The sequence below is a fragment of the Alosa sapidissima genome, chromosome 16 (genome assembly GCF_018492685.1).
Source record: "Alosa sapidissima isolate fAloSap1 chromosome 16, fAloSap1.pri, whole genome shotgun sequence".
In the NCBI taxonomy this organism is placed as follows: Eukaryota; Metazoa; Chordata; class Actinopteri; order Clupeiformes; family Clupeidae; genus Alosa; species Alosa sapidissima.
In genome coordinates, this window is record NC_055972.1 from 2,979,887 (window position 1) to 2,993,424 (window position 13,538).

The window sequence follows — 13,538 nt, forward strand, 5'->3', positions numbered from 1 at the left end:
ATAAATGGACTGGGGAATCACATTGAGCCTTAAAGGACAAGTTTCGTATTTTACACTTAAAGGCCTGTTTTCAAATAGTTTATGATTAAATAGAACATTTAAGATTGAAATTTGGACATATGCTGCTGTCCTGAGAATTTTCGGTTTCTGTGGTAGCACCTCCCCACCTCCACAATACTGTAGGTGCACTGGAACAATCCTTCCTAAAGCGCATTAAACGTTTGTTTACAAAGACGTGAATCTCACCAAGTGGTCAGGGGTGTTCACTGATATGCTCACACAATAATCGCTGCAAAAGATGCTTTCCAACAGGTGTTTTACCATTCGTTGTAAAACTGTGGAGCTATTTTTCCAAACGCCTCACACCCGTACATTCTTCCGTTGAGAGCTTGAATAATAGACACTCCAGCCCAGTTGGTGGCGATAATGCACCTTTGTGTACACTTGCCAATTACAAGCAAACCACTGGCATTTCATTGAATACACAGAAGAAGCAGAAGATCGCTGTCTTAATTGAAAGCATTTGAAGTATTTTACAACAGATAGGGAGATTTTACAACAGATGGGGAGATTTTGTGCAGTTCCGAATTGCGGGAAAATTCGTGGCAAAAAAAGTTGTCACAAAGTTGTGGCTGAAATTTCTGAGGTTGGATGTGAGCACACCTGTTGAGGATCTGCAGAAAGCTGATCACCATGTCTCTGCGGTCTGCATTTTACTAATGAGGACTTCGCCGGAGGTCGAAAGAAATCACCCAAAAAGCTCTTTGGCCTGAGAAATACAGCGGTTCCCACATTACCTCCTGGGACGACAGAGTTGGAAGAACTTGGGGTAAGCTTGACATTTTGTAAAGTAACGTTTGTAACAGGCAGAAAATGAACTTATTTGTTATGTCCATAACCTGTCATGTTCACATCATAAGCCTAACACTAACCCTAGCCTACATGAATAATTTGGCTACATGATTTTCTACATTTACTTTTTTTTGGCTGTGGAACTTTCATGATGAAAACGTAATGATTCACGTAGGCTATCATTCACATTGTGCAAGTTCCAAGACATTTTAGCATTAGCCATGGACATGACAATAATTTGGATAGCGTAGTAGCCTACAATACCGCGACTGCATAAGACTACAGAAAAAATACAAACAACCCCATATCCGTTTCCGGCAGCGGAGTAATGCCGTACCTCACAGCACATCCAATACAAGTCAATGGAGTTGCACAAAAACTACGATAAAACCTGTTGGAAAGAATCTTTTGCAGCGATTTTTGTGTGAGCATACCAGTGAACACCCCTGACCACTCGGTGAGTTTCACGTCTTTGTAATCAAAAGTTTAATGCCTTTTAGGAAGGATTGTTCCAGTGCAGCCATTGTGGAGGTGGGGGGGGGGGGGGGGTGCTACCACAGAAACCGAAAATTCTCAGGACAGCAGCATGTGTCCAAATTTCAATCTTAAAGGTTCTATTTTATCATAAACTATCTAAAACAGGGCTTTAAGTGTAAAATGCCGAACTTGTCCATTAAAGCTGTTACATACTCGCCATTCCCGACCTGTAGTGTGAAAATGTGATGTCACGGGAGCGCCATTACCATTTATACCGCGTGGTGGTCGCAACACTATTTGCAATATTCTCCTGAACAGAGGTGTCGCTGTTGTGAAAAGGCTATGGCTACCTACTTTACATGATATAAGTAAGAAATCTCAGCTGTCAGTAGCATTGGCGTCAATGGCAGTAAAAACTAGCCTCTGTGATGATACTTAAGACTTTGGTTGCTGCTATTCACAACTACCATCATTACCATCTAGTTTCCAAGGTGTGTGCAGAGAGATAGATAGATACTTTATTCATCCTGAGAGAAGTTTTAATAGTAGCTGGCTAGCAGCTGGCTGAGTTTGTGTAATTTTCTAGTGGAAAGAGATTTGTTCAGGTCTTCAGCAGATATCCTTTGGTTAAAAATACATCTTTTCTATTCTTTCCTCTTTATTCCACGTGTTGCAACTCTTGCTCGTAACTTTGTTAACTTATCCAGCAAACTATTAAAAATTCCTGACTGTAACAAAACAGTTCTCCGAACAGCAACTCTCGCTTGTCCTTGAACTCGTCCATCTTCCTGTTTCCAAATCCTGGCGCGCCAGTGAAATTTTGAAGTGACATTGTCGCACTACAGGTTGGGAACATCGAGTGTAAATGGGCCATTAGTCTGCTACTCGTGTGTAGGGGTGGGGGTGTGTGTAGGGGTGGAGGTGTGTGTAGGTGTGTAAGTGTCAGAGTGTGTGTAACTGTGGAGGTGTGTGTAGGTGTGTAGGAGTAGAGCCTGCTACGTGTGTGTGCTGTGTATGTGTGGAGGTGTGTGTGTGTGTGTGTGTGTGTGTGGAGGTGTGTGGGAGTCGGGGTCACTCGTACCCTTTCTCCCTTTGGTCCTGCTGGTCCAGAGACTCCTGCTGGCCCTATCAGGCCCTAGGGAAGAAGAACAGAGAGAGGATGAGGTCAAGAGGTCACTTCTCTACAGACAGACACCAGACTCCTGAGAAGAACAGGGTATCCAGGGCATCAGGGCTTTCAGGAGGAGGCACACGGCAGGGTGGAACACCACTGCATCAACAAGCTTTCTGAAGGTACAGCATGGGCTCAGATCTCACTCAGCAATGCCAACTATTCACTAAGAAATCAAAATGAGCAGCAGTCTGCGCGTTGTTGTTGGGAACATGGGGTGAATGTTTGGATCTGTCATTGACAGATATTCTATGTCTTTCGAAAGCTTGTTGATAAAACACATTCACAATGAAAATGCATCGAAAGGAAGTTAAAAGAGCAGTTAAATATATTCCTTGGGCTGCCCCCTCCTCATTGGACAGCACTCCGCAGCAGCTGAGAAGGACTTCCTGGTTTGGGTGCAACCTGGCGCCTCAGCCATCATATTGACTTTTACGCAGCCCGATTCGGCCATACTGTTACCGCGGGTAACATGCAGCCGCATCCCAGCATGCTCCTCTGATGTGACATGACAGGGTGAGAGTTCTAGAATTGTCAGCTGTACTCTGTTGGGTCGTGGGTTCATGAGAGAGGCTTGTTTAGATGGCCAAACAGGAGCTACGCCGGAGGCTCTAAATACATCTAATGGTCAGCGCTCTATTTTTGTGAAGGTGATGAGAACAGAGAGAGACCAACAGAGAGAGATAGAAAGGAGGAGAGAGAGAGAGAGAGAGAGAGAGAGAGAGAGAGAGAGAGAGAGAGAGAGAGAGATTGATAGAGGACAAGTAAAGAAGGGGGAGACAGGGAAACAAACTGCCTCCTTCATCCATCTCAAATCTGCTGACAGTTTGAAAAACAAACCAAAGTGGATCTATTTCGAGCCCACTAGGGAGAGGTCTGCACAGGGGCGGACTTGACCAAATCAGACCTTTCCGGGGGGCTAGGTGAGGTCAAGGTCACTTCGAATCTCTCTGACTAATGCCTCTGCATTACCAGTCTGTCCATCTAAAGTCCATCTAAAATAAGCCTCTCCCAAGCACCAGACATCAACACAGACAATGGACCAGCAGACAGACAACAAACAGAGCAGACAGACCACAGACAAGCAGACAGAACACTGACAATCAGACGGAACACTGACAATAAGACGGAACACTGACAATCAGACGAAACACTGACAAGCACACGGAACACTGACAATCAGACGGAACCCAGACAAGCAGACGAGGCCACAGAGGTGCAGAGATAAGCAGTGCAAACAGGCAAGCTGTGAGGAGGGAGGAAGGGATGGAGAGAGAGAGAGAGAGAGAGAGATGAGTGGAAAGAGGAGAGGAGAGAGGGGGACGAGGGGTACGGAATCTATGCCACTCACCACTGGACCAGGCTTGCCATCTAACCCGTGAGCCCCCTGGATAGCACGTGAAGAATTACCAGAGCCAGGAGGAGAGGAGAAGAGAGAGAGAGGAGGAGAGAGAGAGAGGAGGGGAGTAGAGGAGGGGATGAGAGGAGAGAGGGGGTGGAGAGAAGTGATGAGGTGTGAAAGGAGGAGGAGGGGAGTGAGTTAAGCAGTGACTGGTGTGACACAACAACAACAACACAACCTCCTGCTGGGGGGTGGGGGGTGAACAGGGTGATTGACAGACGGGAGGTGAATGAAAGGGATGATGGGATACTGGAGGGTGACAATGGTGAACACAGAACAACAGTAACTCCTTTTAAACGACAGCCTCCTCTCACGGCGGCAGATGAGCTTTTGGTCCTGACCACACCAGCAGCAACCCTGTTGCACACGGCAACACTGGCCAGAGATGAGGTCAGATACATCTCAGACTGTTCAGTTGAGCTTCCATCCCATTAACTCTTGATTTTCAAACATCCAAAAGGAGTTACTGTGCCATCAGTGATGGACCTCCATCTAGAATGGAACCAGGGACAGTTGACACCCGGTCAAGAGGTGAAATCGTAAGTCAGGAAAGAGAACCCAAAGACGTGATGAACAACATGATTGAAGTAATGTAATGATATTAATGAAAGTACTAATAATACATTATCACATAAAAGTAATAATGCCATTATATTACATTACTGTATATCTCAAAGGCAGACATGTAGCCCCTTTGAGAAAGTACATTACGTGAGATCACAAACATGTAGTAGTTTATAGGTCTGCTTTATCCGCTCCACAAGCTTCAGGTGCTGAGAATTACAGAAGCTTTCTACTGTAACCTGATGCTTAGATTCATCGGATCACTTCTGCCATCTCTCATCAGTCAGCAGGCAGTCACAGTGGAGTGAATGAGTCAGTGAGCTTTCAGTGGGACTGGACCTGTCAGTGAGCTTTCAGTGGGACTGGACCTGTCAGTGAGCTTTCAGTGGGACTGGACCTGTCAGTGAGCTTTCAGTGGGACTGGTCTTTCTTAGGGATTAGAGTCAATTCAGTTCACATCCAAAGACAGAACCACCTCATGAGTGCTCAGTGTCTGAGCAAAGCAAACACACCCACACAGAGACAGCTAGCAAAACACAGATCGGTTGGACATCTGTCATTAGCCAGTTGGTTATTTAAACAGGGTTGGTTTAGGTTTTGATAACTTTATTATTGTGAGATGTGCATGTGTGTGTGCGTTTAAGTGTGTGTGTGTTTAAGTGTGTGTGTGTGTGTGTGTGTACTTACAGGCAGTCCTAGATGACCCCTGTCCCCTTTGTTTAAGTGTGTGTGTGTTTAAGTGTGTGTGTGTGTGTGTACTTACAGGCAGTCCTAGATGACCCCTGTCCCCTTTGTTTAAGTGTGTGTGTGTGTTTAAGTGAGTGTGTGTGTATGTACTTACAGGCAGTCCTAGATGACCCCTGTCCCCTTTGTTTAAGTGTGTGTGTGTTTAAGTGTGTGTGTGTGTGTACTTACAGGCAGTCCTAGATGACCCCTGTCCCCTTTGTTTAAGTGTGTGTGTGTTTAAGTGTGTGTGTGTGTGTGTGTACTTACAGGCAGTCCTAGATGACCCCTGTCCCCTTTGTTTAAGTGTGTGTGTGTTTAAGTGTGTGTGTGTGTTTAAGTGTGTGTGTGTGTGTACTTACAGGCAGTCCTAGATGACCCCTGTCCCCTTTGTTTAAGTGTGTGTGTGTTTAAGTGTGTGTGTGTGTGTGTACTTACAGGCAGTCCTAGATGACCCCTGTCCCCTTTGTTTAAGTGTGTGTGTGTTTAAGTGTGTGTGTGTGTACTTACAGGCAGTCCTAGATGACCCCTGTCCCCTTTGTCTCCCTTCTGGCCTGTGGCTCCCTTCTCCCCACGCATACCAATGCCCGGCTCCCCCTGCAACACACACACACACACACACACACACACACACACACACACACACACACACACATGCATATACACACACACACCTTAAACAAACTGTCCATCCATAATCTATAATGGCATGGTCTGAACGTACTATTACATTACTATACTAACAGCTTATAGTCTCTGAGACACTCACCTTCGGCCCGGAGTGTCCCTGGGGCCCCTGGGAAGGAGAGGAGAGGTCTGTGAGCTCAGGGAAGCAACAAGGACCTTACAACAAGCAACAAGGACCTTACAACAAGCAACAAGGATCCTTAATGTAGAACATGCTTCATACAAACCAAACCTTCTACACTACACTCTCGGAGAACTAGTGGATATTACTGTAGCTACTGTAAACTACATTTCCCATAATGCACGTGCTACATCAAGGAGGAAGTGTGGGTTACACTCACCATGGGGCCAACTGGCCCTTGTGCCCCTGGAGGTCCTGGGGGCCCATAGACCTGAATCAAGGAAACAGGAGGTAATCAGTCGGTATATGTCTGTATCGACCCAGTGCTGATGACATTCTAGAACTGACAATTCATGAGGACTGCAGCACAAAGACTGCAGCACAATTCTGATTTCATGTAGGAAATACAAAACTGATATATATAGTCATATAGAGTCACATAATGTCAGCAATCAGTACTATGTGGATGACACGTTAGCATGGATGACTGGAGGGGAAGAGTAAGCATAAGTATATATATACTCTTTTGATCCCGTGAGGGAAACGAGGAAAGGAAGGTGAGTTTTATGTGTGATGACATATTAGTATAGAGAACTGGAGGGAAAGAGTAAGGTGAGTTGTATGTGGAAGAGGAAGGTGAGTTGTATGTGGAACAGTGTATAGAGAACTGGAGGGGAAATGTACAAATGTACCATGTCAGGCACTCCTCCTTTCTCCCCAGCATCTCCTTTCTGGCCCTGGGTAGAACACACAAGAACAAAGAGAACAAAGAGAAGCTTTAGAACACACAATCTTCGGAACCTCAATGACAATCTACCCATGAACCACTGCAAACACTGGAGCATTCCTCCACCTTTAAGATCCAGATCACATCCACTACACTACAAAACACAACATCCACCCCTAAGACCCAGATCACATCCACCCCAGATCACATCGACAGCCCTACAACACACAACATCCACCCCCTACGACTCAGATAACATCCACCCCAGATCACATCCACTACCCTACAACACACAACATCCACCCCTACGACTCAGATAACACCCACCCCAGATCACATCCACTACCCTACAACAGACAGTATCCACCTACTCCACCATAATCACAAACTCCAGCACAGCAAACATGCCAGTAGGCAGAGTGGCACACACAGACACACAACAGGGGGCCGTGCTTGTGCCCATGCCAGCCCCAAAGGGCACCACTGCGTACCATTGCGCCTGGCAGTCCAATGGGACCCGAGGGTCCAGTTGCCCCCTTTTCTCCAGTAGGGCCGTCTAATCCCTACAGAACGAACAAGGAGAGCGGGAGAATTAACACAGATTAGGAGACTCCAGCAGAGTCAGATTCTGGGACATTAAATCACTCAGTAAGTCAATCGCTGGTTAGTTTAGAATTCAATTAAATTCAGATCAATTCAGTTCTGTTCAGTTCAATTCTGATCAATTCAGTTCAGTTCCACTCAGGGTCAAATGCACAAGGGTCATCAGGGGTCTCTAGGCTTCTTGGTTAAAAAAGACATGGAAGTAATGCTGCTCACCCTGACACTAAATCTTAAAATGTAACTTTCACACTAGATAGCTCAGTAGTATTGTTTAGTTTCTACAGCTAATCCCAGATTACCTAGAATCCTAGATGTTAATGATTTTCAGATATAAAGAGAAAGAAAAGTCATCATCACACGTAGTATCCATAGGATTACCTGTAGTCTACAAATGCACTTGTTAAGTTTGGAAAAAAAATATTTCTCAATTCAATCTTAAAACTCTACATATAAATGACATATAAATTGATAAAAAACAAAAAAAACAAAACAGCACGAAATCAATCCACTCAGGAGGCAGGTGTATCTTAAGGTTGTGTCAGGTGTACTGCGTACGTACATGCATACTGTGTAACTGTTAAGACTATAGAAATATACAACACAACTACCTCTTTTTTTTATATATATATATGTCCTATATTTCTATTTTGATACATACATGTTCTATATTTCAGTCTTGCACTTTAATTTAATGTTTATTGTCTATGGCTATGTCCATAGTATGTCTATGTCTGTATTTAAAGCATGTCTATGTCTGCATGGAAGAGTAAGAAACGAAATTTCAATTCTTTGTATGACCAGTGCATGTAAAGAATTTGACAATAAAAGCCGACTTGACTTGACTCGACTTGATACATACAGGCATGCGGTGTGGTACACTGGTGCTGAGGTACTCACGGGTGGCCCAGACTGGCCCGTGTCCCCCTTGTCGCCCTTGGGTCCGGGGTATCCCATCAGCCCCCCCTCCCCACGGTGGCCCTCTGGGCCGCGGGGACCTGCAGGACCCTGCTCTCCAGGCTTCCCTCTCGGACCCTACACAAACAAACAAACAAACAAACAAACACATGTTTGTTGTTTCAAATGAACACTTCTTTAAAGAAAATGTTCAGCCAGTGCTAAAGATGTAAATATGGAAACCCTTCTGCAACATTTCTACGACCCTCACACAAACCCTTCACTTGCATGTTGTTAAGTAGTCTGGTGACTGAAAATGTCAGTCATGTCAGTCAGTAACAATGCCTCCTTCACTTCACATACTGTATCACAAAAGCAACATATTACAGCATCAACAACTTACCTTCTCTCCATCATGACCTGGAGGTCCTGGTAATCCAATATCACCCTAACAGATACACAGATAGGTCACATTAATATCACCCTAAAGAACACACAGTGGCACAGATAGGTCACATTAATATCACCCTAAAGGAAACACGTTGGCACAGATAGGTCACATTAATATCACCCTAAAGGAAACACGTTGGCACAGATAGGTCACATTAATATCACCCTAAAGAACACGTTGGCATAGGTCACATTAATATCACACTAAAGAACACACGGTGGCACAGATAGGTCACATTAATATCACATTAAAGAACGCACAGTGGCACAGATAGGTCACAGTAATCAGACAGAATGCAGGAGACAGGGATTACACATAGGTCACAATCAGGAAGAGATACTGCACTACCCTAATTAATTTAAGGTGTGTGTGTGTGTGGGGGGGGGGGGGGTGTACCTTCATCCCAGGATTGCCAGGAGTTCCTGGAGGGCCCGGTAAACCAGGGGGACCCTGCAACAAGAGAGAGTGGATATGGAGATGAGAATCACACACACACACACACACACACACACACACACACACACACACACACACACACACACAGAATCACATCCACACTCACAACTAATTATTATGCTTAATCACACAGAATTAATGATATGATCTCTAGTAAGGGTAAAAGATGAAACCTAATCCTTCACCAGACTATGAATGACCTTCAATAAGGAAATTGGCTTGAATTGTCACATTACTTGACACAGAATTGACACATTAACACTTACCATAAGTGGAACATTTCGGATATCCTGAAACATGGAAAGAGAAACATTATATTCATATTCAGCCCATTACATCATAAGCACCCTGTACAGCTGTAAACCAGAAGAGCAAGGCACCAAAGGGTGGCAAACCCAGGACACACATATGACAATGATGATGAGAATCTGCATTTCGTGTCTCTGATGATGTGTACCTGCAAGTCCCTTCTGATTAAAGTGTGTGCTAAATGATTGACTGTAAATGTCAGGTGAACGTGAGGTAGAGGTTAGCGAGCTGGATTCAGGTGTGTCGTGTGTATCACGTGTGGTCCTTACGACCGACAGCCTCACACTCACATTTTCATTGTTGTTGATTTCAGCTTTGCCTGGTTCTCCTGCAAGCCCTTGGGGTCCCTAGACACAACAGAGAACAACAGATGTTCACAACAGCAAAGATATTTAGGACAAATATTTTTTAATCTGTTCCCTGTTCAATTTTAAATATTATTATGTTGTTTTGTATTTATGTGTCGCTTTGGACAAAGGCGTCTGCTAAATCCATAACCATAACCATAACCATAACCAACAAAAGAAAAGCATCATGACCAAGAACACGTCAGTAATGCCTACTATCACTTACTATAAATGCGGTTTTAAACCAGTTTGGTCAAGTTAACTGGTATATTAAATAGTGTTAGCTAAGGAATCCTTGCATGTTACAGTGAGGCTTCTTGATACCCAGAGTATTAGCAGACATGATACACTTGTGTAATTTTATGATAATGTTATATTAGTCAATGGAACTGTAGATGTGCAGGGGTTTACATTAGTGAAAGGGGTTTGTAAGGCTTAGTTCTAGTGCAGGGTTGGTATTAGTACAGGGGTTAGTATTAGTGCAGGGGTTAGTATTCAAGTGACTCACTCTTGGTCCAGCAGGTCCTTCTGCTCCTACTGCCCCTATGTCGCCCTACAGGAGAAGAACAGGCCAGAGGATCAATGAGGGGATCGGTACACCGCTCTCATATCTCACCCACAGGTCTCATATCTCACCCACAGGTCTCATATTCTCACAGCTCTGATTTCTCACCCACAACTCTCATATCTCACCCACAGGTCTCATATCTCACCCACCGCTCTCATATCTCACCCACAACTCTCATATCTCACCCACAGGTCTCATATCTCAGCCACATATCTCATATCTCACCCACAGGTCTCATATTCTCACAGCTCTGATTTCTCACCCACAAATCTCATTTCTCACCCACAACTCTCATATCTCACCCACAGGTCTCATATCTCACCCACAGGTCTCATATTCTCACAGCTCTGATTTCTCACCCACAACTCTCATATCTCACCTACAGGTCTCATATCTCACCCACAGGTCACACATTCATACAGAGAGGTACATGGTTAAAAACACTCACAGCTATTCATTCACACATGTAATGAAAACAGCATCCATCTTACCTTGATTCCCTGCTCGCCTTTATCGCCCTGTAAAAGAACCAGGATGGTTATTTACACGAATGGCATCTTACGTACATTACTCATAATCAGAGCTCAGAGCCCTTTACTCTAATGGCCAGACTGTCCACGGTCAGATTGGCTGTGTCCTCCATACAGACTGCTTGTCTGATATACACTATGGATGATAACCAGCTGAGTTTCAGTCAGTGACACTGCGCATGTATAATGTCCAGTTGAACCCATTGGGTGTTCAGTGACCCTGTGTGTGTATAATGTCCAGTTGAGCCCATTCAGTGACTCTGTGTGTGTATAATGTCCAGTTGGGCCCATTCAGTGACTGTGTGTGTGTGTGTATAATGTCCAGTTGGGCCCATTCAGTGACTGTGTGTGTGTGTGTGTGTATAATGTCCAGTTGAGCCCATTCAGTGACTGTGTGTGTGTGTGTATAATGTCCAGTTGAGCCCATTCAGTGACTGTGTGTGTGTATAATGTTCAGTTGGGCCCATTCAGTGACTGTGTGTGTGTGTGTATAATGTTCAGTTGGGCCCATTCAGTGACTGTGTGTGTGTGTGTATAATGTTCAGTTGAGCCCATTCAGTGACTGTGTGTGTGTGTATAATGTTCAGTTGGGCCCATTGGGTGACTGTGTGTGTGTGTGTATAATGTCCAGTTGAGCCCATTCAGTGACTGTGTGTGTGTGTGTGTATAATGTCCAGTTGGGCCCATTCAGTGACTGTGTGTGTGTGTGTATAATGTTCAGTTGAGCCCATTCAGTGACTGTGTGTGTGTGTGTATAATGTTCAGTTGAGCCCATTCAGTGACTGTGTGTGTGTGTATAATGTTCAGTTGGGCCCATTGGGTGACTGTGTGTGTGAGTGTATAATGTCCAGTTGAGCCCATTCAGTGACTGTGTGTGTGTGTGTGTATAATGTCCAGTTGGGCCCATTCAGTGACTGTGTGTGTGTGTGTATAATGTTCAGTTGAGCCCATTCAGTGACTGTGTGTGTGTGTGTGTGTGTGTGTGTGTGTATAATGTTCAGTTGGGCCCATTGGGTGACTGTGTGTGTGTGTGTGTATAATGTCCAGTTGGGCCCATTCAGTGACTGTGTGTGTGTGTGTGTGTGTAATGTCCAGTTGGGCCCATTCAGTGACTGTGTGTGTGTGTGTGTGTAATGTCCAGTTGGGCCCATTCAGTGACTGTGTGTGTGTGTGTGTAATGTCCAGTTGGGCCCATTCAGTGACTGTGTGTGTGTGTGTGTATAATTTTCAGTTGGGCCCATTGGGTGTTCAGTACCTTGAGTCCTGCTGGACCTGGGGTTCCTGGGGTTCCTGGGGTTCCCGGTTCTCCTTTGATTCCGCTTCCTGCTGCACTGGGTTCTCCCTTATCTCCCTTATCTCCCTAGAGGCAGGAGGAGGAGGAGGGGAAGATGATGAAGAAGAAGTATTAGATGAGTTATGGCACTAATCTGTGTTGACAAGTGTTTTCACACTACTATATTAGATGTGTATCAGTATAAGTCACACTGCTATAAACTGTGAATCAGTATAAGTCACACTACTACATTAGCTGTCTATCAGTATAAGTCACACTACTATAAGCTGTGAATCAGTATAAGTCACACTACTATAAGCTGTGAATCAGTATAAGTCACACTACTATATTAGCTGTCTATCAGTATAAGTCACACTACAATAAGATGTGAATCAGTATAAGTCGCACTACTATAAACTGTGAATCAGTATAGGTCACACTACTATATTAGCTGTCTATCAGTATAAGTCACACTGCAATTTTTTAATGTTCATCCGTCCCTCACAAGCCTGCACAGCTGTGGAGACACTTGAAGATCATTCAGACACTTGAAGATCATTCAGACATGCACCACGAAGCAGAGCCACTTAGCACAGAGCCACAAGAGACACGCACAACATGTACACACACCACTTCAACAGAAGCATGTTATGAAACATGGAGCCCAGAACAGGATCAATACTTCTCAAATACAGGCATGTTAATGGCACAGATAAAAAAAACAAGGGGAAGCAAGTACACTTGTCTGAATGTAATATTAAATTACATTTGGCTGACATTTTTCGCACATTTGGCTGACGCAATATGCACTGGATCTATTACTGGATAAACACACAAGGATGGAACACTCTAAAACACACTCTCACACATACATGCATGCACACACACACACACACACACACACACACACACACACACACACACACACACACACACACACACACACACACACACACACACACACACACACACACACACACACACACAAACACACAAGAAGGATGGAACACTCTAAAACATGTTGAACACTGAGACCTGGGCAGGTTAGAGTCACAAGGTATGATGGGGACTTTGACACTGATGGACAACACGATTTGGAACTCACAGAATATTGTACAATGATGTTAATGAAGAACCACAGCAAGAAAAAAAAGCAACCCTCAAATCCTCAAAAACACTCTCGCACATACATACATGCACACACACACACACACACACACACACACACACACAAACACACAAACACAAACACAAACACACACACACACATGCCCATTGGCATGCCTGTCCAGGCCTACCCTGTAGCCACGTTTCCCAGGGATACCAGGAATACCTGCCGAGCCCTTTGCAGCAGAAAGTGGAAGTGTCATTACCACAGTTGGA

At 44.5% G+C, this 13,538-nt stretch overlaps 1 protein-coding gene across 6 annotated transcripts in view; it reads right to left on the reverse strand.

Moving 5' to 3' along the window:
• Positions 1 to 13,538, reverse strand: part of LOC121685751 (collagen alpha-1(XIII) chain-like) — a 45,019-nt gene that overhangs the window by 17,833 nt on the left and 13,648 nt on the right. For 4 of the 6 annotated variants that reach the window (XM_042066497.1, XM_042066493.1, XM_042066492.1 and 1 more), the window contains 16 exons: positions 13,454 to 13,498; positions 12,138 to 12,242; positions 10,844 to 10,870; positions 10,293 to 10,337; positions 9,728 to 9,784; positions 9,395 to 9,418; positions 9,069 to 9,122; positions 8,625 to 8,669; positions 8,225 to 8,359; positions 7,216 to 7,287; positions 6,690 to 6,734; positions 6,218 to 6,268; positions 5,959 to 5,985; positions 5,700 to 5,786; positions 3,852 to 3,887; positions 2,411 to 2,464 (listed from right to left, as the gene is read on the reverse strand). In XM_042066497.1, the coding sequence (XP_041922431.1) occupies positions 2,411 to 2,464; positions 3,852 to 3,887; positions 5,700 to 5,786; positions 5,959 to 5,985; positions 6,218 to 6,268; positions 6,690 to 6,734; positions 7,216 to 7,287; positions 8,225 to 8,359; positions 8,625 to 8,669; positions 9,069 to 9,122; positions 9,395 to 9,418; positions 9,728 to 9,784; positions 10,293 to 10,337; positions 10,844 to 10,870; positions 12,138 to 12,242; positions 13,454 to 13,498 (909 nt within the window). The remainder of the gene's footprint in view (positions 1 to 2,410; positions 2,465 to 3,851; positions 3,888 to 5,699; positions 5,787 to 5,958; positions 5,986 to 6,217; positions 6,269 to 6,689; positions 6,735 to 7,215; positions 7,288 to 8,224; positions 8,360 to 8,624; positions 8,670 to 9,068; positions 9,123 to 9,394; positions 9,419 to 9,727; positions 9,785 to 10,292; positions 10,338 to 10,843; positions 10,871 to 12,137; positions 12,243 to 13,453; positions 13,499 to 13,538) is intronic. The other 2 variants (XM_042066498.1, XM_042066496.1) reach the window with 2 other exon arrangements.